The sequence below is a fragment of the Lygodium microphyllum genome, chromosome 17, assembly GCF_053477565.2.
Source record: "Lygodium microphyllum isolate KBCC chromosome 17, Lygodium_microphyllum_v1.1.10, whole genome shotgun sequence".
Taxonomy (NCBI): Eukaryota; Viridiplantae; Streptophyta; class Polypodiopsida; order Schizaeales; family Lygodiaceae; genus Lygodium; species Lygodium microphyllum.
The window spans coordinates 14,798,287-14,824,647 of NC_141151.1; the positions used below are offsets into that span (position 1 = coordinate 14,798,287).

At 45.3% G+C, this 26,361-nt stretch overlaps 2 protein-coding genes across 2 annotated transcripts in view; one reads left to right on the plus strand and one right to left on the minus strand.

The window, feature by feature from the left end:
• The window catches only part of CGL1 (alpha-1,3-mannosyl-glycoprotein beta-1,2-N-acetylglucosaminyltransferase), a 162,524-nt gene that overhangs the window by 54,526 nt on the left and 81,637 nt on the right, over nt 1–26,361 (minus strand). Inside the window, exons 10-14 of the mRNA XM_087697038.1 lie at nt 20,168–20,236; nt 20,007–20,076; nt 19,854–19,915; nt 19,432–19,522; nt 19,251–19,344 (exon numbers count right to left, since the gene is read on the minus strand). Of these exons, the coding sequence (XP_087553164.1) occupies nt 19,251–19,344; nt 19,432–19,522; nt 19,854–19,915; nt 20,007–20,076; nt 20,168–20,236 (386 nt within the window). The remainder of the gene's footprint in view (nt 1–19,250; nt 19,345–19,431; nt 19,523–19,853; nt 19,916–20,006; nt 20,077–20,167; nt 20,237–26,361) is intronic.
• Nucleotides 11,872–13,218, plus strand: LOC148021593 (uncharacterized). The gene is made up of 3 exons (XM_087698056.1): nt 11,872–12,459; nt 12,589–12,808; nt 13,145–13,218. The coding sequence occupies exons 1-3, from the start codon at nt 11,878–11,880 to the stop codon at nt 13,216–13,218; spliced, it is 876 nt and encodes a 291-aa protein (XP_087554182.1). The 5' UTR covers nt 11,872–11,877.

The window sequence follows — 26,361 nt, forward strand, 5'->3', positions numbered from 1 at the left end:
TTTGAGAGCATCCAAGCTAGTCTTTCATTTCCCAGCTAGCAACATATCATCCACATACAAAACAAGTATGATGGGGTTATTATCTGTATCCTTTTTCATGTACAAACAATGATCTGCAGGGCTGTGTGTAAATCCATGAGAGAGCATAAAAGTGTTCAAACTTTTTGTACCACTGCCATGGTGCTTGCTTCAGCCCATACAAGCTGTGTTTTAGTTTACACACCATCTGCTCTTTTCCAGGAACTACAAAGCCCTCGGGCTGTTTCATGTAGATTTCCTTATCAATGTCATCATGCAGAAAAGTTGTTTTTACATCCATTTGGTACAGCTCTAAGTCCACTACAGCAATGAGAGCAAAAAGCACACATACAGTGGTCATCTTCACAACGCGTGAGAAGACCTCTTGGAAGTCAATCCCTTCCTTCTGTGCATACCCTTTGGCAACCAGTCTTGCCTTGTACTTGGGTTTCCCATCAACTGTCTTTACTTAACCCATTTGTTTGGAAGAGGCTTCCTTCCTTTGGGCAAGGACACAAGATCCCAAGTATCATTAGCATACAGAGATTTAATCTCTTACATCATTGCTAGCTCCCACTTACAGCTGAATTTACATGACTTGGCCTCTTTATATGTAAGAGGCTCACCCTCATCTGTAAGCATCACATAATGCAAAGAGGGGTCATATCTATGTGGCTGCCTTCTAAAGCAGTGTAGACTTGCGTACCCAATGATCTACATTCTCAGGAATCGGATCTACATCTGGAGGTATGTCATTTTCAACATTTATTGGCTGTTGTAAGCCATTTTCAACATGTTGTTCATGTTGTATAGAACCTTCATTTTCATTACCAGCACCTGCATTTTCATAATCAGCAAGTCTATCTTGCTGTCCATGACCTCTTTGTGCTCCTATTTGTTGTCCGTCATCATCTGGCTCAAAAATAATTGGCTGATCATCAGTTTCAACCTGTGCTACAGCACCATGAGGCTCATCATCTAAAGTAATAGGTGGCTGCAAATTCTGAAATTTGACCTTTTTCATGTCTTCATTGGAGGATAAAGTACCTTTCAGCAATTTTTCCTCATTAAACACAACATTACAGCTGCGAGTGATTTATTTAGACTGAGGTAACCACACTCTGTAGCCAAATTCACCCTCATCACCATAGCCCATGAAAATGCCTTTGGTGGATTTTGGGTCAAGTTTGTTCCTCAGCTAATCTCTAACATGCACAAAAGCATCACACCCAAAAATGCGTAAATGGTCATATGAGGCCGATTTGCCAGACCAAACCTCCTCATGGATGCCATTATTTAACAATCTGTTTAGAGAGTGGTTGCAAATGTGAACCGCGGTTTTAAGTGCCTCTCCCCAAAATTCATGAGGGAGATTAGCAGTGGACAGCATGCACCGCACCCTTTCACATAAAGTCCTATTATATCTTTCAGCCACCCCATTTGAAGAAGGGTTGTAAGGCGTTGTAAGCTCCCTCTTAATTCCATGCAAGTCACAAAAAAACTTGAATTCAGTAGATGTGAACTCACCCCCATTATCAATTCTCAAACATTTCAGCTTTCTACATGTCTAAGTGGTCACAAATACATGAAAAGTTTTAAAAACAGCAAACATTTCACTTTTCTTTTTCAACAGATAAACCCAAATCTTTTTGGAACAATCATCAATAAAAGAAACAAAATATGCAGCACCACCCAACAATTTCACGAGCATACTATATACATCAGAATGCACCAAGTCCAAGACATTTGACTTACGAGAGACACCATAGTAAAATGAATTTTTCATTTGCTTTCCAAACTGACACTCATTACAAAAGTCAAGTCTAGAGCCCTTTCCATCAACCCTCTTCAAAGAGATAAGGACATTAAGTCCTTTCTAGCTCAACAACCGATTTCAACTACTGCAAGGAACTTGCCGTTCAAAGCAAACAATACAAGGTGCCCTTCTTGGTCTCTTTTGCAATCAACATGAAATCCTTTTTCAATTTCCACAAACCACCACCAAACAGTGTAATGTAACCATGCAAGTCAAGTTGACCAACAGATAGTAAACTCTTCTTGATGCCAGGCACATATGTGACATCTTTCAATACAAGCTGTTGTCCATTATCTAAAGACAAGTGTACAGTGCCAATTCCATCAATGTTGCAAGCATGGTTATTTTCAAGGTACACTTTTCCATAAGTATCTGCATTGAACATAGCAAAACACTCCAAGCAAGGAGTTACATGGAAAGAGGCACCAGAGTCTACAATCCAAGACTGAGTGACACCATCATCAACTGACAAAAGTGCATCAATTACATCAGCCTTGGTAATCTGCATATCTTGCATGTGACATACAAGGGCATCATAATCAATTGCACATAATACATCAGCTTCTGTAACCGAGAGCTCCTCTATGACTACATTGGAGGCCACATCGGCCTTTTCCTTGCCTTTGCCTGCCTCAAATGCATCCGTCTTATCCTCTTTCTTCTTTCTGTCTCTTGCATTCTTATTTCTCTCTTGTTTCTTCTTGTAGTACCTGCAATCAAGCTTCTTGTGGCCCTTCCAACCACACTAATAGCAAGTAATGTCACTCTTTTCCTTTCCTTTGCTCTTGCTTCTGTTTCTTTGTCTTGCATTTGCATTTTTCTTTTCAGCCCTACCTCTTATATTATAAGCCGATTTGCTGCCTTCTCCACTATACATACGTCTAATTTCTTCATTCAAGATTGAACCCCTCACACCATCATATGAGGATTGGGGTTATTGCTAAGAGAAACCACCAAGGTCTCTCAAGAATCAGGCAGTGTCATGATCAAAAAGATCGCCCTCAACTTATCATCAAAATCCAAATTTGCATCCTTGAGCTGATTTAAAATGTCAGTAAATGCACTCAAGTGCTCAGCTACACGCTTTGACTCATTGAGTCACATATTCACCAACTTGCGCATTAAATGCACCTAATTAATAGGTGTGGTGATCTCATAGGTAGTTTTCAGCTTATCCCATATTACATAACATGTATCTAAACCCTTAATGTCTATCAAAATGTCATCAGTGACACACATCTTTATGTAAGCCATAGTCTTTCTATTAACTTTGGCCCAATCTGCATCAAACATTTGTGCGGGTTTATCTTCCTGCAAAGCATCCTTACAATCCTTTAAGAACAATATGCCCTGCATACGGTCTTTCCAAAGGTCAAAGCCATGACCATCAAACCGTTTGATTTCCATCAAACTCTTGATGTCTGAACTGGAAGAAGTAGCAGCCATTTTATCACGAACACAAGACTAAATGCACTAAACTGTAGAGGCACAACCTGAACCAGCAAAATACACTGCTATTCTTCTTCAAACAGTAATAAATCTCTATTGTTTATACATAAACCACCTACCACACGGGCAAATACTGCAGAAATTTACCAAGTTCTACACAAAATCCCAAAATTCCAGGTCCAACAGTGCATAAATGTCAGCCAATCTATCCTAGCTGAGCAAAATTTCATCAAAATATGAAAAGCCCCAATTTTTCGGGGTCCAACGTCAAGAAATTTTACTCGAAAGAGAGAAATTCCAACAAATTTGGCAAAAATCCCCAATTTGATTGAGGTCAACACGCACAATGTCTGCAATTTCTGACAAGATCAATTCTGAAAAAGCCCCAAGGTTTTGGGGCTCAGATTTGCACAAGTTTGAAACTTCTACTCCCACACACGAACTCATGTTAAAAGAAAGGGAGGTATAAGAAAATTTCTTAGTTTAAAGAAAGTGACCCGTTGGGGGGGGGGGGGGGGGGGGGGGGGCGCGCCTGCTCCATCATGTCGCAATTGCTGGTCGTCGCAAGTCCAGCAGAGCCGTCGCCCTTTCGTGGCCTGTGCTGGTCGCACTGGCGCCTGCCACTGCCCCGTCGCCTAATGCCACACACTTACTACTGTACGCCTGCTGCCACATGTCGCTCAGTCACCTGCACTGGCCTTCTTCACGACCTGTTCATTTGCTGCCTACATATTGCCTGTCAACTGCGCCTATCGACTGTCAGTCTACAGCCATGTCACCAGCTAGTCTGATCTCAAGAAGCGTGCATAAAACTGTGCTCTAATACCAGTTGTTGGAGCTCAGCTTGGAGGAGTGAGTAGCAGTTCGAGAAGTGAGAGTGACAGAGAGCGAGAGTGAAAGTACGATTCGATTTGGGTGTACCAACAATGTGTTGGTACACAAAGAATAAAATGTATTTATACTTAGGGCACATAAGGGTGCATTCACATGCACAACTAAATAATGTATGTATACTATACACGGATGTGAAAAAGGGCCTTTATCCCAACACATCTAGTAAGTGATCAGTGGCATAGAATGATATGCCTTTTGTTTCTGCCCTTTGACATCGGATCACTACTAAAAGTTGATTCACTTGCACTTAAATTGCTACCTAAGCTTTGATACCACGATGCTACAAAAGCTCAAAGCAAAATAAGTACAAAAGATGCAATGAGAGAGAGAGAGAGAGAGAGAGAGAATCCTTGTGCCACTAATCCTTAATTGCTACAATCCACCCATGTGCTATCAACAGCTTAGATGGTGACATCAACAAATGTGAAATGCAAGGCCCTAACACCTAATAACTAAATTTACAAGAGGGTTTCAATTACATAAGTAGTCACCGATAAGCACAATGACTTGCTCATTTACCATAACTCTAGTAAAGGAAACTCCCTGAAATTTTTGTTGTTTCTATGTTTATTATCATTTTTCTTTCCATTTTCGTCTTTCCCACTTGACACACTAGTCAATTTTGCATAAACCCTCTCCTAATCATTTGGTTGAGAGCTAGACACCTTAGAGGCCTTGATTGGGGACCTTGCTAAAGTTTGGCACCCATGATCACTTCTCCTAATTTAATGGCCTTACAAAATTAGGCACATTTGAGATTTCAACACAACAACATTGTAATAGGTTGTCCTATTTCTCCAACAAAGTAGCACTCTCATATAACATGTTTATGAGGTACTATCAATTCACTTGCATCTAAGCATCATGCTATCCCATATTGGGTTTGCCTACACTCACAGAGGAGTGTCAGTGATCCTCAGTAGGACACTGGGGCACTTTGTACTCTCCTTACAAGAGGTTTTTTCCCCCACATTTATTCTCTTTTATTTTATGTCCCTATGTTACACAGTTTGGGGACTTATCGTGTTTTACACCTTTCGGGTGTGCACACACATTAGCAACCCTAAGGTTTAAGGGTTGTACTTTGTACTTGGACATTACAGTCTTTGATTATTGTATTGGGAGTTGCGTCTTCACTCTCACACTCTCTCCTCACTGTCAACTCTACTCTCAGCTGAGCTTCAATCTCTGTGCATCCTCTCACATATCACATTTGGTATCAAAGCTGGCCTTCAGCTCAGCTCGTGGCCACCACCAGCTAAGCCACCACACGCAATGACAACAGCTCCAGTCCCACCAACAGCAACAAGTCAGCTCCCAAGAAATGCCTCTGCCTGAACCGCCACCACCAGGTCACCACCAGGTAGGCCCATTGCCTGCGCCACCTGTGCCTCTGCTTCCTGCGCTGCCCCAGGTGCCACCAGGCAGGCCCACTACCTGCACCACTTGCACCTCTGCTTCCTGCGCTGCCCCATGCACCGCCAGCCTCTAGTGCCTGCCTGTCCGTCCAGCTCGCCAGCGCTAGTTGATGCCGCCCACCAATACCTGGCACAACCTACCTGCACTCCAATCCAAACGCTGCCTCTAACTCAGCTAATTGCACACACCCATCTGCAAGGTGTGCCACCACAGAACCCAGTTCCCTAGCCTGCTCTGCCTCTAGACGCCTCCACTGCCAGAGCCGCCAACTCAGCCGCCCATATCACAGGTAAAACAGAAATTTTCAATTTTTTATTCAAATTTAATCTTCTGGAAGAGGCTTGAGCCCGTGCAGCATATCTCTATTTCTGAAAGTGTCAGGGACGCATTTGTCGCAGAGATTTTGTGAATTTTCGGTCAGAAATTTGAGGCTTTTGATGTCAGCTCAGACATTGGCAAATGTACATCATTGACAGTTTGTACTAGACTGAATTTGTGCATTTTGGGACAAGAATTTTGGGGCCTTTGCATTTGTTGTACTACTGAGCACTGTTTGTACTTTGGACAGCATATACATCGGACAGTTTTTGACAGAGCATGATCAGATTTACTAAATACAGCAAGGTGTTTGCTGTAATTTCTGGAAATTCTCAGATTTCCAGGTTGGTCCAGCTTGAAGCATTGCTCTTGTGCTCTTTGATCAGTAACATTTACCATGGCCAATTAGGGAGGTTATGTATTCGCATATGTGTCCAAGGAGGATAGGTTGGATGGCAATAACTATTCACTATGGTCTTTTATGATGAAAAATGTGTTGATTGTGAAGAATCTTTGAGATTACCTCAGTAATGAAGGAGTTCGCCCTAGAGTTGCAACTCCTACTACACCTCCTCCGAGAGGACGTGGTCCAAGGCCCGCTCCAGCTCAGCCACTCCCCCAAAGATTAGCAGCACAAAAGGCTTGGGACACATGGGATGCTCAAGCATGGTCACTGATTGCATTGGCAGTTTAGAAGTACACTACTAGTTTTACTCCACAGCAAAATGGGTTTTGTAGAGAGGAAGAATCAGTCACTCATGGAGATGGCCAGATGTATATTGAAAGCAAAGAGTTTCCCATGTAGTTCTTTTTTTTGGACACAAGTAATTATGTGTGCTTGCCATGTTTTGAATAGGTGCCCTACCAAACCATTAAAGAATGTCACCCCTTTTGAGGCTTGGAACAGCTGGAAACCTTCTATTGGACATTTTCGTACTTTTGGGTGTATTGTGTATGCTCACATTGCCAAAGTACCAAGAAAGAAGTTAGACAACAAGGTTGTTAAATGCATTTTTGTGGGATACAGCAGTGAGAGTAAAGGATATAGATTATATGATCCTATCTCGAAGAAGGTATTTGTCAGTAGGGATGTGGTTTTTTATGAGAAATCAGAATTTTCCCTTGCTGGTTTTGATACATATCAGGCTGCCAATGATATATTTGAAGGGTTGTTGCTCATTTCTTTTGGTGATACTACTCAAGCTTCAACAAGTGAACTTAATGTTCAGCCAGCTGCTCCATTGAGTAATGCAGAAAATCAGCCTATGGCTGATCTGAACATTCAGCAAGATGCTGAATTTGAAGTCCAACAAGAGCTTTTGTACACAATCAGGAAGCTAGACAGATGCCTAGATGGTACTTGAAAACTATGAAAGATAGTCATTTGGATGCTCCTATTGCTGGTCGTACCAAAAGACAAGCTTGTCTGCATGATGGTGCACATACAATGGAGTTTGTTATGGCAGCACATACACTTGATGATAAGGATCTTGAATGTTTTGAGGATGCACAATATAGTGTGCATTGGATGGCAGCAATGCAAGCTGAGTTTGATTCTATCATAAAGAATCAAACATGGGATTTAGTGGAAAAGCTTGTATGAAATTTTGACATTGACTATCCTAAAACTCCGCCCATCGCGTCATGCAAGCTTCTCCCGTCCCTGACTGATCGTTGCGCCACCTCCCACTGGACTCATTGCACTCGCCCTGCTGTACCATCCCTGTCGCCATCGCCAGACCCCCCTCCTACCTATGGCCCGTCGCCTCTTGCCTTGTCCATCGCCTGGTCATCACCCCCCCTGCCTACGCCCCGGCCTACCCTTGTCGCCCCCCCTTCCTGCACTTGCACCTCCATTTGTCCGTCGCCCATGCCTGCGCCCCCGCCTACCTGGCACCTGCTTATTTGCCACCCCCCTCCCTGCGCCCCTGCCTATGGTCTGCTGCACCTACCCTGCCAATCCCCCTCCCCCCCCCCCTCCTACCCTCCCCCCTAACCCCCCTGCGATATCCTCACTCCCTCTGCCCTGCAACCCATGGCCTTGGTTGGCAAACCCACCACCCGTGCTTCCCCCCCCCCACCCCCAGTTGCTCCCTTTCTCTGCAGCAACTTTCCCCCCACCGGTAGCAAGCAGCGCGATAGGTAGGTTCTCAACAGGGACGCGCAATGGAAACCTTTGGTCAGACGTCGGTGCACTTTGCAAGTGCCCCCCAGTCAAACACCTTGTGCATCGTCCTCTCTGAGGAACAGCTCCTAGCCATCCGTGCCACAGAGCTGAAGTTGAAAGAAACAGCGATCTTTGGTCAGGTCGTAGGACACTCCCCGTCGAGGGCCCAACTTCGGAATTGGCTTCACTCCACGCTGCGCATTGGCACAGTGCAGATCGCGGAGGTAGTCCTCATGGGCCAAGGGATCTTCATGATTCGACTCACCTCTGCGGACGCAGCTCATGAGCTAGTGGATAGCTCACCCTTTGCCTCCATGAAGGGGGTCATCTACATGGTTCCTTGGTACAACGGCTTCACAGGGGAGACGTTTGCACTCCATAATTGGTTTCTTAGACACCCAGTCACTTTACTTTTCCCCGGATTGGCAGTAGAGTACCGCCAGCTAGTGGAGCACTTTCGACAGCTCTTCGATACAATTCTTCCTGCTTCCTTCGCAAATGCAGTGAAAACTGCATGAGTCCCAAAGGTACGGGTAGCCATGAAAGACACAGAGTATACCAAATTTCCTAGAGATTAAGACAAGAGGGCACTCCTTTTGGAAAGAGGTCATTGTGACTGGGGCAACCAGGGCAGTGCCTACGCTGCCATGACTTTGGGCATCAAGTAGCAAACTGTATGCGCTTCAGAGCCAAGGTAGCTCTGCCGATAGGCCCGCAGGTGGTGGATGCTGATGGTTTCATCACGGGTCCAAAGACAACAAAGAGGGAGATAGCATGGGGGGGCCGTAATCAACCCCTCAAACACAGCCACAGTAGCAGGGAGCAAGAGGGCGAGCAACGGCCCCCCAGCAGAACACCTCGCAGCCCACCCCACTTGGCAAGACCACAATCCCCCACATCCACCAGCCGCGCCATAAGCTACCTCACCCGAGATCCCACAGCCCCCACACCCACCCTTCTCCCCTTCCCATGGATACCTCACTGACCCTAGCCCACAACCCCCCCCCACACCCGCCACGTAACCTTGACCACCCCACCATTCCTCGATCTTCCTCCCCCCCACCACCTCCCACGCCGATCAGCCCCCCTGATCCACACCCGGTACAGGTGATCCCCCCCCTACCCATCCCCCCTCTTCCCACGGGAGATGATGAGCCACATACGCCTACATCCTCTTCTCACCAGCAGCCTTGCCCTTCCCCTCCCCACACAGCCACCAACTCATCTGTCCCTGTTGCCCAACACACTTTCCTGAGACAAGCACAGTTATTACCTCAGGAGTTTTTTCGTAGTGGTCCATGGTCCTACCTGAGAGTTGTGGAGCGCGGAGAGTTCCCACTACCTCTGGAGGTGGGGATCTTCGTGGTACGCAAGTCAAGTGGCAAGGTCCATCTACAAGCACCGCCGGATGGACCAAACTATGCCTTCTTCGTTCAGGCCTCTCACTCAAGGGAGTGGACGATGACACACATAGAGGTGTAGGTGAAGAGTCACGTGGCGGACCACATCTCCCAGTGGATGGGAGGAGGACTAGCACTGTTTTCACAGCAATGGCCAAGTTACATGATGAACATCAACTGGTGCACTGGTGCCGAGGTCCCACACTTGAGCATTATCTTTCAAGCCCCTCCACAGTGGAGAGCCCCGATGGATGTGATCGAGTGGACACTAGACAGGCTGCCTGTTTCTACCAATGTACAGAGTCACGACTTTCAGCCTGGCTGATAGATGCCCTGGTGGAACCACCTGGAGCATCTATCACCTGCATGGTCCGTCCAAGGGTCACCATGAGGGATTGGAGTTGACCGTCCAAGCCTACGGCAAAGCATATTTGCATGCCCCATAGCTCTTCCTCTTCTTCAGCAACTTCCACACCGATAAAATGCATGTTTAGTCAGTCATAGATTTCCTATGAGCTTATATCTTGCATCCTGGAATGTGAATAGTCTCCACTACAATGGGGCACGTGGTTCCAGGAAGTTGTTTGTTTGACAGGGGTTGCAGTCGGCCCTTACTGGACGGATCGACATCCTACTTTTGCAGGTGCACAAGCTCACCCTCGCCCAGGCCCATCGGGTTAGGAAGGTACTCCAAGGCAATTCACACACTTATTGGGAGTATGCCATCGATGCCCACGGCAGGAGTAGAGGTGTATGCACCTCTATTGGCCCGAGCCTTACCACCTGTGTACGAGATCATGGGGTGACTGTGGCAAGGAGGACTCTATGGATCAGGTTGGATATTGGAGACTCATGCCTCGGAGTCCTCAATGTCTATGCCCAAGGGTTGCACTCATACGTCGAACCGACAGGTTCGTATGGTCCGTATGGTACGTATCTGTACGTATCCATACTGTTTCGTACAAGATTTTGGCCACATATCCTGCAAGACAAGGCGAGCTATCCAGAGAGTTTCCGGGTGAAACGGGCTGGGAAAAAAGGCGCAAACTGGGCACGATTGATCATTTGCAACACACACACACTCCTGCAAGTCTCTCCTCAGTCCTCCCTCTTGTCTCCAAGACTCCAAGGATGCATCAAGCTCCCATCCCCTCCAAGCTCCCTCTTCCTCTCTCCTCTTCTCCTCTTCTCTTGAGTCTTCCTCCCATCCTCTCCCTTTTCAAAGTTCGTTCTTCTTCCAACTTTCCAAGTTTCCCCGATCCCCTCCCTCTTCAAGGCTCAAGCATCATCTCACTCTCTCCTCTTCCCCCCATCCCCTCCCTCTTCAAGCATCACCGCCGATCAGAGTGACAAGTCTCAACTCTCTCCTCTTCATCGGGCCTCCGGCCTCGCCCCGGCACCATGACACACAAGAAGCATGAGGCCTTCAACTTGCACACCATCCATGTGGAGAGGGACACAAAGAAGTCCAACTCCCACAATTGGATATGCAAGTATTGCAGGAAGAGCTACACAAGTGGTACGACCTAGCTTCTCCAACATCTTTCCAAGAGGAGGGGGCAAGTCGCTCTATGCAAGTCGATCCCTCAACACACTGCGGACAAGATTCTCGCCAAGATGAGAGGGGGATCCACTCGAGGAGGAGGTGGCAGATCGGCAGCGGCGGCATCTACACCTATGCCTACTCATGCGGAAGCCTCAAATGTAGGCCTATCTTCGACCGATGTGGGTGAGGCCTCCACCATTGGTGGTGCCGACTCCACATCCGCTTCAGGCTCCGGCATTGGCAACAGGCAAAGGTTAGAGGCTCATGTGGTACCGGAGAGGCAATCCTCTCTCTCTCAAGCTCCCGGTCATACACATGGATCGGTTGCCTGTCTTAGAGAAAGGCAACGACAAGCTGATGTTGAGATTGCACGCACGGTGATCGAGTGCAATCTTGCATTCAACATCCTAAAGAATGAGCAATGAAAGAAGAGGGTGATACTCCATGTGCAAGTCATTGTTTGGACTTGCTCATGGAGAACATTAGGAAGCTAAAATGGGTGAAGAGGGTGGTACACAAGGCTACATCTGTTGTCACCTTCTTCACGTTGAAGGTGAAGGTTCTTGCGATGTAACGCGAGCATAGCAAACTTGAGTTGAAGAAGCCTTCTTCAACTCGGTTTGCTTATATGTGGTTATTGTTGGAGTGGCTTTATAAGGTGCGGTCCGCCCTATGCCAAACAGTGGTGTCCACTCTATGGAATGAGTGGGATGAGCATGAGACAGAGCAGGCGAAAGCCACGCAGCGGCTGTGCCTTGATGAGCAGTTTTGGCAGAAAGTCCGTGCCATTGTGATTGCCGTGACTCCCTTTTATAGGGTGTTGCGCATGACTGATTGTGAGGGGTCCACCATGGGCCTTCTCGTTCACTTCTTCAGAGCGGCATTGGTGGAGATACGGACTTGCACAATGATCACAAATTCTCAGCATGCATACATCATAGAGATAGCAGAGAGGAGATGGGCATGGATGCATAGGCCCATCCATGGTTTTGCAGCATTGGTGCATCCGGCCTACAAGTCGCCGGCGATCATGGATGACAGAGAGCTCCGGTCAGATCAGCTTGCATATTTGACTCGTGTGGTCCCCATAGATGACCACAACACAGTCCTAGAGGAGCTTGGATGCTATGCAGATCAGAGAGAACATGTGGCATTTTCTTCTCCCACTTGTTGGAGAAGGGAGTCACTTGTAAAGCCTCTATTTTGGTGGCAAAAGTTTGGATATGTGCTGGAGACTCTTCAGCCCTTGGCCATGAGAGTCCTTGCGCAAGATTGCTCTTCGGGTGCATGTGAGAGAAACCGGAGTGCCTATTCTCTCATTCACACGAAGATTCGCAATCGTCTTAGCACACGACAGTTAGAGCGGCTAGTCTATTGCCGCACTAACTTGCGCATGATGAAGGCCATGATGAGTATGGGTAGTCCAAAGCAGGTAAACACCTGACCATAAAACAATAAGTCAAGTTTAATTTTTAAATTTATTGGTTTCAACTTGTTACTTTACAGTATTATACTCAACAATTTAGTATTTATAATCTATTATCTTATGTGCATTGTGTAGGTGAATGTTGATACATTCAAGTTGACGGGCAACACTCTTGCAAGTGTACATCAAGAGGTCGATGAGGAGGAGGACCAGATCTTTGCAGAGCTCTATAGAGAGCTCATAGCAGCAGACACCCGTGACACTCGTAGTCAGCATGCTCGTGGGCGAGGAATTCGAGTTGCCAGCAGGAGCATGGTCATTCGGCGCCCTCCGAGATCGACGAGGGGTGGTTCAGGTAGTTTGTAGACATATAGAGGCGGGGCTCTAGTAGCTCTCGTCCAATCCCTGATGATGACATTCCCCCCTTGCCTACAATTAGACCGTCATTACCTAGGGAGCCATCATTTGATGATGATGGTAACCTTATCAGTGAGGATGAGTATGAGAGTGCCTCATCATTCGATGATGAGGAGTCATCTTCAAACTCTCTTGATGAGCACTCTGATGATGATGATGATGATGATCCTGATGATAGTGATGCCTCATGAGTCATCCTAGCTTCTAGGCCTCGGCTCTCTCGAGTCTCACCTTTTTGTATCTACTTAGTACTATCACTGATGATTGTATCCAGTTTCACTCATTGATGATTGTATGGTGTATCCAGTACACTGTACCATTGCCCACATGTTTGCTGCTCGCATGTGATTGCGAGGGCTTTTTACCTCATGTATTCAACATATTTTGTAATGGCACTGCTAGTTTCACTTTAAACATGTGTTCTATTATTTATAGTTTTTAAAAAAATGAAGTTAATTATTTTTTTTCGTACTAATATCGTACCATATCTTATAAAATCTTCAGGTACCATTTAGAACCGTATTTTATCGTATCGTACTTTTTGTACCTGACAACTATGCTATGCCCCTACAGAGGTTAGGACACGCAGCAAGTTCTAGGTGGAGATCACAACAAGACTCCCAGAGGTGGACTCCTAGATTGTTGGAGGAGACTTCAACCTGAAGGCCCCAAAGGACCAGCAGAGGGCAAAGGCAAAAACTACTAGGGTATTACAGGGGAGGAGCGGGAGGCATGGGAGGTCTTCCTCCTCACAGTAGGAGCATGCGACGCCTGGAGGGACCCAACTTTCCACAACAGGGAGAGGTTATTGGACTTCTCTTGGGGATACAAGCGGCTGGGCGGAGTTTTGCTGGAGCGGCTGGACAAGTTCTATGTGGGAGAGTAGGGGTATTCTCCTAGAGGCCGGGTAGGGCAGTTGGCCGGCACCACTCTCTCTAATCACTGCCCCGTCCTCCTAACACTTGATCCCCCAGTTAAAGCCTTGGACACACAATCCTGTCAGATCCATGACTCGATCTACAAGAGGGAGGAGGTGAAGAGGAAAATTGAGCAGAGGAGGTTGTAGAGATCTTAGCCAAGTCGAGCAGGATTTGCTAGGAGGGAGCCCTACACGCCAGCAGCAAAGCTAGGAGGAGAAGAGAGCACTCCGACGAGACCTAGCAGCCACGCAGAGACTTCTCCAAGAGACCCCAGGCGACCCCACTCTCCACGCACAAGAGGTGCGCACTTGAGCAGCTCTCGCCGGCCTCGAGGTCAAGCGTTCGGAGTTCTCCTTCCATACCTCAGCAGCTTTTTGGGCACGGAAGGGGGACACGATGTGCAGGGAGTTTTTCGAGGTGCATCAACCTTGCATTTTAGGAGATCAGATTCACAGCCTCCGAGATTAGTATGGAAGGATTCACTCTAGCCCGGATGAGATGATGGAGATTGCCACAGATTACTGGTATGGAAGGATTCACTCTAGCCCAGATGAGATGATTGAGATTGCCACAGATTACTACAGACACCTTTTCCAACAAGAGGTGGTCTCAGCCATGAGAGGGGGTTATAGACAGCAGATTTGGGACCACATCCCGTCCCTTGTCACAGAGGAGATGGGTCACTCCCTCCTAGACCCTTCACAGACAAGGAATTAGAGAAGGCTTTTCATGCACAAGACAGGCAAAAATGCCCAAGAGAGGATGGTCTTTCTAAGGCCTTCTTTGCTACCTACTGGGAGGTGGTGAAGGACCCCCTACTGCTAGCCTTTCAGGAGATCTTCAGCTCAGGACGAATGCCACGGAGTCTATCGGCAGGTCTTATCAGTCTCCTCCCTAAAGGGGGAAACCGGTTGGAGCTATCCCAGTGGAGACCGATAACCCTGTTGTCAGTAGCCTACAAGGCACTGGCAAAGATGATTGGTAGGCGACTCCGCCCTGTGCTTCCAAACATCATTCATGATACACAGACAGGCTTTGTCCAAGATAGGAGCATCCTAGGCAATGTCTTCACCTTCTTTGAGGTGACAGAGCGGGCCCAGCACAGTGGTCAGGGATTGGCGGTTCTACTCCTGGATTTTGAGAAAGCCTATGACAGGGTTGAATGGGACTTCTTAGAGGGCACCATGTTAAGGTTGGGCTTTCCCCAGGCATGGATCCACAAGGTCCTTGCACTTTATAGATCGGCTACCAGCAAGGTTCTCATAGGTGGCAGGCAAGGGGAGGAGTTTTCGTTGGAGATTTCAATCCAGCAGGGCTGCCCCCTAGCCCCCTATCATTTCCTACTCTTTGCAGAGGCAATGCCGCACTTCCTCAAGTCGCATGCGAGCGGGCTATGTGGCCTCCGACTTCTGGTGAGAGAGGAAACAGAGCTGTTAGACTCAGAGTATGCAAATGATACAACACTCTACATAGAGGACGATAAGCTAATATTGGAGAGAGCGAGACTAACTCTTGAGGTGTTCTGCACAACAGCGGGAGCAAAAATCAACTGGCGAAAGTCAATCAGTTTCCTGACGGACCCGAACTCCAACACGGAGTGGGGCGTCCACTTGGGATTTAGATGGGTGTACAGAGGGCAAACCATCTCTTACCTGGGATCCCAAGTGGGACTCAACATCACTCCTGCCCAGCAATTTCTTCCAGTCATCGACTCTATTCAAAGGAAGTTGACCTACTCGAGTACAACTCATCTTTCCCTAGCGGGCCGAGCCCTGGTGGTTAACCAAGTTCTCCTAGCGATGGCTTGGTACATCACCTCGTGTTGGTGCTTCTGTTCATCCTATGTAGTGCAACTTTGCCGCCTAGTGCGGAATTTTCTCTCGGCCGGGTCTGATGGTTTCACGGACTCTCGGGCCAAGGTGGCATGGGCGACCATCATCCGGCATCGGTGTCAGTGGGAGGGCTTGGGGGGCTTGGGATCATAGACCCAGAGTATCAGAGTCTAGCCCTTTTGGGCAAGCTAGTAATCCACGATCTCACATCAGGAGGTCAGACATGGAAGGTCCTATTGCAAGAGGGTCTCTAGGAGTGTAAATTGAGGCTTGGTGGGGACTGGAGGCAGTCCTTGAGATGGATCTTCACAACATCCCAGATCACGCCCCCCAGATCCTCCTTCCTACGACATCCCAAGCCATGCTCCCCAGATCCTCCTTCCTACGCAGCTTGCTTCCTGTGTGGCAAGGCCTCTGTAAGGAGTGGATCAGAAGTGTTGCAGCGGGCATCAGGTTGCCAAAGAAGAGTGGAGTTGAGGAGAAGGAAGATTGACGCAGCAATACCTTAGGAGTGGCTTGATCCCTTGATATGAGAGTCAGTAGAGCCCGGTGGGTATGGGCCACTAGGTTTTCACCAACAGGCATCCCCCTACAGGTGGCAGGTAGAGTGGGCGACGCCCCACATAGAGCTTTCTTCACCGTGCAGGAGGGGGAGGCGTCTTGTCCTTGACAGAGGGCAACAGGATAAGGGGTTATGTGTCCTTTCGTGGAGGAGAATTCAAATGGTTGGCCTTCAAGGAAAGACATGGCATCTGGAACCTTATGTATTCTGGGAGAAGCTCTGAGAGTAGCGCCTCTGGATTTGGGAGGGCAGGCCACTTGATGAGCTGAAGTGGACCCTAGAGAGTGGTTATGGCATGCCACTGCGATCGCCAAGAAGCCACCGAGGTTCTTGGAGTACACAGCCAGGATTGGCAGACACATACTGATGCAGGAGGATATGGACTAGGTGCCTTCGCATAGCAGGTACTAGAAGGAGCACAGTATCACGGATGCTTTCCGACGGACTTTCTGGCGCCACCTATGGGACAGCTGGAGGCCAAGGAGGGTCTCATATTTCGTATGGCTGTTGGCACATGGAGGTCTAGCGATGGGAAGTTGGTTGGCCTAGATGCAGAAGGGTGGGGGTTGTAAACGCTGCACACAGCAGGTTCTAGAAACTCCAAAGCACTGCCTTTGGTTATATGAGCTAGCGCAGCCTGTGTGGAGAGGAGCATACCGCATTCTCCGTTGTATAGCACTCAGCCTGGGATGTATCTCATGGGGAGCTTTTTGCTAGCAGGCAGTCAGCCAGGGCCGTCACCTTTTGTATGAGCCCGAGATGCAACACACGATCTTCATCATTGAGGATGGGTCTTGCACAGTGGTCAGTTTGGAGGCTCTACCCATCCACTAGGTATTGGAGCCCAAAGCAGACCGTTCTGAGGTATGGGAGATGGTAGGGAGTCTTATTGGATGGCACATATGGAAGGCACGGTGTCAGGAGGTTTTTGATAGGGAGAGACTCTCAGTACAGGCAACTTTGGCAAAGCTCTCGACCTCCATCATCCACTCCTTCCGTGGTCAATGGGACCAGGTGCAGGGCGAGTCTCGAGCTCATTAGGAGCTCTGTTCTCATTTCATGCACACTTGGGGCGGCCAAGACCTGTTTTTCATAACGCAAGCAAGCAGCCCTAGATGGCGATACACCCCCCCTCCATGGCTTCTTGCCCCCATACCCTCCTAGACCACCCTAAGAGGCTTGTATACTTAATATATCTGTAACTCTGCATTAGCTCTAGCTAGTCTGTTCAGCATAAGCACTTCTTTGTATTCAGGATTTTTTTTGAAGTAATATAATTAGCCACACTTTATTTGCAAAAAAACATAGGATTTAGTGATCTTTCTTGTTTAAAAGAAAGCAATTGGTACAAATTGGGTCTAAAAGCTAAAAAGGAATGCAAATGGATCCATTGACAAATATAAGGCCAGGCTTGTGGGCAAAGGCAACGTACAAAAGAAAGGCATTGACTATGAGGAGACATTTACTCCATCCCGCATGACTACCATCCGGTCTATGGTTGCTTTGGCTGCCCATTGTGGTTGGCCTATGCACCAGCTTTATATTAAGACTGCATTTTTACATGGGGAACAAGAAGAAGTATATGTACAACAACCCATTGGTTTTGCAGTTGAGGAATCCAAACACTTGGTATGCAAGCTGAAAAAGGCTTTGTATGGTTTGAAGCAAGCTCCCCGAGCTTGGTATGCCAAAATTAATACCATTTACTTATGCCACACAAGGTCAAACATTCAGTTTGCAGTTTCAGCCCTGAGAAGATATATACACTAGCCACGCATATCACATTGGCAAGCTATGAAGCGTGTTTTTCGTTACTTGCAGGGTACTAGGACTCTTGGATTGCTTTATGCCAAGGGGGGACCGCTACAACTACATGCTTACAATGATTTAGATTGCGCTGGTGATTTTGATTCACGTCACTCTACTAGTGGTAATTGTTTCTTTCTTGGCTCATCTTGCACTCTTGGCTTAGCAAGAAACAATCCATTGTTGACACATCATCATGTGAAGCCGAATACAAGGCAGATTTCACTACCACAATTGAACGTGTATGGCTTAGACAATTGTTAGCTGATTTGGATGTACATGTCATGGAGGCTACTCCTTTGTTTCACTGACATAGTTAGAGTGCCATTACAGTGGCACAAAACCCAGTGTTTCATGCACGCACGAAACACATTGAGATCCATTATCACTTTGTTAGAGAGAGGCTACATGGAGGTGATATCAACCTTGTCTATTGTCCTACGACCAGTAATGTGGCAAACATCTTCACCAAAGCTCTTCCTCATGAAAAATTTGAAGCATTTCGAAATGCTTTAAATTTGATCTCCTTTGGTGGATGACCCTTATATCTTGATCACTCTTCACTCCAAGGGGGTTTGTTGGGTTTGACTCATGCCTACGCTCACAGAGGAGTATCCGTGATCTTTAGTAGGACACCAGGGCACTTTTTACTCTCCATACGAGAGTTTCTTCCCCCAATATTTATTTCTTTTATTTTATGTGCCTATATTACAGTTTTAGGCACTTATCGTGTTTCACACCTTTCGGGTGTGAACACACCTTAGCAACCCTAAGGTTTAAGGGTCGTACTTTGTATTTGCACATTACACTCTTTGATTATTGTATTGGGAGTCATGTCTTTAATCTCACACACACTCTTCACTGTCAACTGTACTCTGAGCTGAGCTTCGATCTTTGTGCATCCTCTCACATCTCACATCCCAGGTATATTTAATTGACCAAGGCACGAAACAATTTTAACAGAGAAAAGGGTTCTGTTTCATGTGCTGCTCCAATAGTAACTTCAAAATTAGGCCTATAAGCTGAGCTATCCTTCACTTCAATAAACTTAAAATGGCATATCACAAACATTCATACAAGGTAGATCATTCAAGATCTTTGATAAGGCATGCATACAAATTATTAGTTTGATTCTAAACATTGTCTATTGCATGAAAACAAAGATAAATCTTCATAGTATCTTGATTCATTGCTTCAGTATTGAGGTTGACTTTTGTACATAGCATATGGTGAAATTGCTGGTTTAGAGGCAGGGCATACATGTTCTCCAAAATTGTAAGTCCTGCAGACTTCAGGCCGGATGAAATGGCGACCTCTACGTGTCTCATTAAGCCTCAGCCAGTCATCCCAGTAAGTGTGATCATTAAGGTAAAAGGCAATGCGCAATCACAAAACACAGATGAAAATGTAAACAGATGGCAATCTAGAATACAGAGGATATGCTCTGGGCCATTTTAAAGACAATTCTTTCCATAAATCTTTCGTCAGCATCCAGCCCAAACCAGGGAAGAAGTCTGACCTATACAGAGCCTCTGCAAACCAAAGACAGTTACTGTTAGGAGAAGCTCTACACACTTATCCCATTCATGTATTTTGGACTGCTTCGAACCTGACATATTAGCAATCAGTGATTACTACCCAACCAACTGTGGGTTTCATGCTTAGAAAAGATATATATAACCAGCCAATGCATGTAGGATCATGCCTTGATATAACCACTTCCTTCTTTTCTATAACTTGATCATAAAATGTGAGGCATCTCCATAAATAAATTTCAACAGCTAGAAAATGCAAACTTTAAAGATACTATTGGAAAATGCCACGCCTCTGCTAAACTGAATAACAGAGTTTACCAATTCTTACCAGAATCCTGGACAAATTGCTTTTGTCCATTATCATTCCAAGACGAAACAGCTATAAGTGACCTTAAGTCCCAAAACCAACTGAATCCAATCAGTACCGAACTCTCAAAGGAAACCAACCTTGCAAGTAGTGGGCAATTTCAAATTCACAAACCTGTCAATTTCTAGAAGTTTAGAAGCTGCCTCAAAATAACTAAAAAAATCAGGTGCAATCTCCATATCATCTGCTTTGAACAAGTCAAAAGGTTATCAGGAGGATCTCCATAGACTTGATGTTAAAGTATCTGATAGCCATATCCTTTCATCTCCAACTACCTTCCAATATAATAACTCGGTTGAAGTTCCACTCATCAAACAAGCGGGATAGAGCCCACTTGTAATGACCTACAAACAATCAACTCCAAGTTAAACACCCATTCACACTTGTAGAAATGGCCTTATAAGATAAGTTGTCAAGGGTTTAATGATACCAAATGAGGTTTGGAATGCCCTGCAAACTTTATGAGAACTTAGGAAAGAGCAATTAACAATGCATGTGTTACTCTACCAAGAACCAAGGTTAGGCAGGAAACTGTAACAATTTTGACTCAGTCCTGTACAGCAGTGAGCTAACTTTCAAAATCAGACAAGAACTACAGTTCATCAGAGCTCACAACCAGGGGAGGAACTACACTTCATCAGAGCTTCAACAGTCTCAAACCAAACAGGCTTCCATCAGCAAATCTTTGTCCCTTGATTGAACACTAGCAGTTACTTCCAATGCATACTTAAGGAGTGATATATCATTAACATCGTCCAAAGACTTGGTGTAACTTAAACTTGTAGCATACCTTTGATCCAGTATCTTGTGAACTTTACTCAAGAGTGAAATCTAATACAAGGACTAAGTAAACAGTCAGTCCAGTATCGTTGTATTATCCTTTTAATCCAGTATCCCATAGATTTTACTCAAGAAAGAAGTCTAGTACAAAGACTGTGTACAGCCAGGTCCAACGAGCAATTGACTAATACAGTTGCACGCTCTCTTGCATTGGGTTACGTGCTTATGTAGGAAGGTCATCTTGTAGCTTATTTTTCAAGGAGGTTAAAGACTCGTGAGAGGAACTAAGCTACCCATAATCTGGAACTATTAGCTGTGATTCATGCTCTCAAGCTATGGAGACACTAACTGGTCGGAAATAAGTTTTCTCTAGTCACTAACCACAAAAGCCTCAAATGTTGTACATTGCCTCCTTCCCCATATGTATGGATACACTAGTATTTTTCAAAGAAAATGTACAATGTATGAGCAACAATACAACTAACAAATGAAATCAAAAATGAAAAGATAATGAATGGAGTGAGATTTAATGGACAAGCTGCATATATGAAAGTATGTGATACAAGGGATGTGCAAGGAACAGAGGGAGGTCCAACAAGCCACTGTCTCTCATGGCAGCAAGCTGAGGGATGCTGAATGAGTGTCTTGTACTTGACAGATCGGCTCTGCAAGGAGGGTGGGACAGCCTAACCCCAGTTGTTCTAGGGTCATTCAAGAGGGTGCAAGCTACAGATGATGATGACAACTGCAAAGCAGCTTCCATGCAGCAAAATGCAGCAGCAGCTGCGGGTGTCTTGATGACTTCTTGGGGCTAGAGCAGCAAGATGTGGATACACATCAGCAAGATGCAGCAGCAGCATGTCTCTAGAGCAGTAGCCAAGCCTCCACTCCGCATCTGGAGCAGCCAGGGCAGGGCAGAGCAGCAAAAATGATACCTCGCAGCAGCAGCAATCGCATTGGTCTCCTAGACATAGCCACACCAAACACTATTTCCTATACTTTTCCTCAAAAACGTTGTTTCCCATCAGTTTCCATTGTGATTTCTCTTTCACCCGCTTCCTAATGTTTGGCCAAAGTATCACCCAAAGGTTTCTTCAATCTGATGCTTGTTAGCTGACTTTCCTACTATCTTTGGCAATTATGTTAGTGTGCTTCTTGAACTTGTCTATTTCACATTTTTAATAGAGAAAGATTGTGCATATTTAACACTTTCTGAAACCAGCCTTCCCTCTCGGAGAGGGTGGCAAAACCTAGTCAAGCACATAATTACAACAATTAATAAATGAGCATGAACTAAAATGCACACATTGCCTTATCAATCTTTTACAATAGACACTCAATTGACCCCAAAACCAGCACCCCTTTCAGTATTTCTTTAACTTTAATTGCTGATGGATTGAGTACAAGTTGAGATTCCACAATCTCCTTTGCTAATCCAAAAGCCTCTTGTTGTAAAAACAATCAGCAAGCAATTTAGGCCAATTGCCCCTTCATTTTCACACAAGACTTGCACAAATGGAACCACCAAGTGATCAAATGTCGCCCCAATTCACAATGGATGGCCTCGAATCAAAAATCCTTGTCAATTCCACAAATTTCGGATGTTGATTTTAGTGTACAATGCCTTCTCCTATTGGCACGGGTCCCAAGGTGGTTGCTAAACCTAATTTTTGCTGAAATTTAGGATTTACAACAAAGATCCCTCTGCTGTCCACCAAATTTGGCTGAGATCTGCTCAAAATGACTAAGAAATGCTAAGATCTCCTAAATTGGAGAAGGTGAGAGAAAACCAAGATGAGAGAGAAATCTGATTTTCTTCGCAAAAAAACCCTACAATCTGCCTACTATCTGCTCCAGCCTGCATTTAATGCAATCACCTACTACCAAGCACCTCCAAAATGTTGTCACCTGATCATTTGCCAACCCTTGGAAGGTGTCTCCCTATTATCCCCTGCTTGCTAAGGCCCCCACATGACTCTCTTCTCTGCAGCAAATTGTTGTTCTTTGATCAGAAAACGGACCAGCCTCTCTCTCTCTCTCTTTTTTTTCATAAACTCTCTCTCTCTCTCTCTCTCTCTCTCTCTCTCTCTCTCTCTCATATGCCAGATATACCAATTAGATCCAGAGACAGAGGAGCATTATATATGCCACTGCCCAGCGTATTATGAGGTCCGTGGTCGTTTTCACTGTCTCTTTAGAGACGAATTTGGACCACTATCCATAGTCATGGATTTTACCGATCAGTGATGCCTTGGCCTCTTTCTTCTTGAGATACAATGGCTTCATGGCATGCACCTCAGGAGTACAACTGCTCCAGGACACCGAGCCCCTTCGCAAAGGCAGCTCACAGACTTCTTTGCAAAGGAGACTCAAAGACTTCAATACAGTTACAGCCACAATCCACACGAGAGCCTCTCCCACCACCACGGTCCACACAGAGACAAGGAGTATTGATTGATCGAGCCATTCAGCTTAGCCGATCCAGACGTCCTAGGTCTCGACACAGACACCGACGACACCTTCATAGGCAGATACAAGGGATTATTGCTCGAAGCTAGGCCCTCCATACCCACATGAGATTGTACCATTTGGAGCTCATTGTTACTAGATAGAGCTCTATGTTTACACATAGAGCTCTATCTAGTAACAATGACAAGGAGTATTGATTGATCCACCACGGTCCACACAGAGACAAGGAGTATTGATTGATCGAGCCATTCAGCTTAGCCAATCCAGACGTCCTAGGTCTCGACACAGACACCGACGACACCTTCATAGGCAGATACAAGGGATTATTGCTCGAAGCTAGGCCCTCCATACCCACATGAGATTGTACCATTTGGAGCTCATTGTTACTAGATAGAGCTCTATGTTTACACATAGCCATAGTTAGTTTCCTTTCTTATTTTGCTTTGTGCTACATATTTTACCCAGACAGTTGTACCATCATACACATGATTGTAACTCATGGTCTCATAGGTCATTTTGACCTTTTGTAGATGTTAATATATCATTTCATTTCTCTCTCTCTCTCTCTCTCTCTCTCTCTCTCTCTCTCTCTCTTTGCAAAAGCAATTGAATGGCTGAGACCCAATCCCAAAAAACGTTTTCTCAATTTGCATGGATATTTTTGCCAATTGGCAACCTTTTTAACTCATTTTTCAGCATTATCCAACCACTTAATTAATTTTCAAAATAAAATGACCTTGAAAATTAATTTCATCCCTTTTGGCATTACCTAAAACTAAATGTGTCCATCCATAATCAAACTGGCTAGGCCATTTGCCACCAGGAGTGGTCTTCAACCTCTCTTAACCCTTAGACTAGCAATAATTAATTAATTAATGCTAGTTCCTAGTGCCACTACTGACACTTATTGGCCAAACAACTATCCTAGGATCAAAATTAACACCAACTAACCCCCAAAGTCCAGCTCCCATAACTTATCACAACTTTTGCCTTTGACACTCATTGCATCCTTGGGGTCCTTGGTTTGTTACCATGAAATAATTGTCATGTGCATCACATGTGCTAAACAACCTTGCATATTGATTAGTAACTTAATCAAATGTTATCAGTAAAATTAAAGCATCTCAAAATTTCACATCCATGTGACAAACCTCCCCCTTAAAATCCCTGCAATAGTCTTCGATTGCATTGCATTGTGCCAAAGGAAAAACATAGTGCACTAGAATTTCCATAAGGCATCACAATCACAACATTGGCCACTGTTGTCTAACCATGCTATATGCCCCAAAGCCTACTAAAAATCTCTAGCCTGCATAAACGTCAAATAATACTGAGAAATAGTCCAAAACTATTGCTAGAAACCCATTGGATGTATCCATAACTCATGTTTCTCAACTTTTCTAACTTCACAACCATAGTAAAGCATAAACTCAGCATAAACTTGTTGGAAATGCAATACACACTTGCTAGAGAAAACTAGCTCACTATCGATGCAACGGTGATGAGTTGAGACTAGATTTGAATCCTAGGTCAAATGGAGGAAGATTTCCATAATTGGATAGACCAGAGGTCATTCATCACCTTAAGGTTTTGGGGGCTAGATGGCTAGCCTAATTATGGGAAACTTCCAATTAAGCACGCACTGGCGTGAACAATACTGGGATGCACGACCTCTAGATAAGGAGAGGTACAAGGGCCCTGACTTAGTTTCTAACTTGGTATCAAAGCTCACGTTGCTAAGCTTGGGTGGCACTAGAACCTCAACCAAGGTGTGGCTTGAGGGGGGTGTTGGAAATCCAATCCACACTTGCTAGAGAAAACTAGCTCGCTAATGATGCAGCGACAATGAGTTGATACTAGGACCACAACCAAGGTATGACTTGAGGGGGGGGTATTGAAAATGCAATCCACACTTGCTAGAGAAAACTAGCTCACTATCGGTGCAGCAGCGATGAGTTGACACTAGGTTTGAATTCTAGGCCAAATGGAAAAGATTTCCATAATTGGATAGACCAGAGGTCATCTATCACCTTAAGGCCTTGGGGGCTAGATAGCTAGTCCAATTATGGAAAACTTCCAGTTGAGCATCCACTGGGGTGAACAATACTAGAATGGGTAACCTCCCGAGAAGGGGAGATAGAAGGGCCCCCACCCAATTTCTAACTAAACTATGGCTAAAACTATCAATGGCATTGAGTAACATGCTACTGTCCATGGAACCAACTGTAAACCATTGAAAATTGAGCATAATCTGAACATAAATTGATCATTTGCTAATCTGAGAACTGATCACAAACTGCTACAAATGTGACCTCAAATTGATTACAGACTCACTGCAAAAAACTAATCAGCAATTAGTGCAAAAACTGATGCAAAACTTATCCCAAAAGTAACCATAAACGGTTCTCAAACTGATCAAAAACTGATGAGCTTTTGATCTCAAAACTGAGGCAAAAGCTCATGCCTGAACTGATCCCAAACTGATGCAAAAGTATAGTCTCAAAGCCACAATAATAACCATACTCATTTGTATACATCTCACAGTGACTAGTACATTGAGTAGTGACCTCATGACAGACATACTGTTAGCATAATACCTTGGATACATGCTAAATGCATCCGAGGTCCACAACATACAAAAGTGGTCCACATTTGGAGGAGTCGAAGTGCTACCTTTCCCTTAAGCATCAGGTAATACTCTGGACCCTTGCGCTGCTGAACCTGACTGAGCTCGAACTAAAGTCAGCTCTAATTGAAAGGCATCTAGGTAAAGCTACAACAACTAAGAATGGTCTACCAAGTCGTCCTCTTCCATGCATTTTGCATCCATTGGTGATTAATTCTGAAACTTCACCAAATATTTCCTAGAAGCTTTACCTCTAAGATTTCTTTCCTTATGTGCCAAGATTTGCTCAAGTATCAAAATCTCATTCAACTCATCAACCTCAAGCTGAATTTCAGCCAGCATATCATCTAGCACATCACCATAAAAAGGCCTCAACAAACTAACATGAAAGACATTATGTATCTTAGTTTATCTTGTTAAGAGAATGATAATCAATGCACATATGCCATGAACCATCCTTTTTCTACACCAAAAGCATTGGAGAACAAAAAGGAGAGCTAAGCTAAATCAGCCATTTTTCTAACATCTCATTCACCTAACTCATTATCTCCTAGCAACTGCACTAACGTTGTATGTGGCTTATTGGATGGGCTA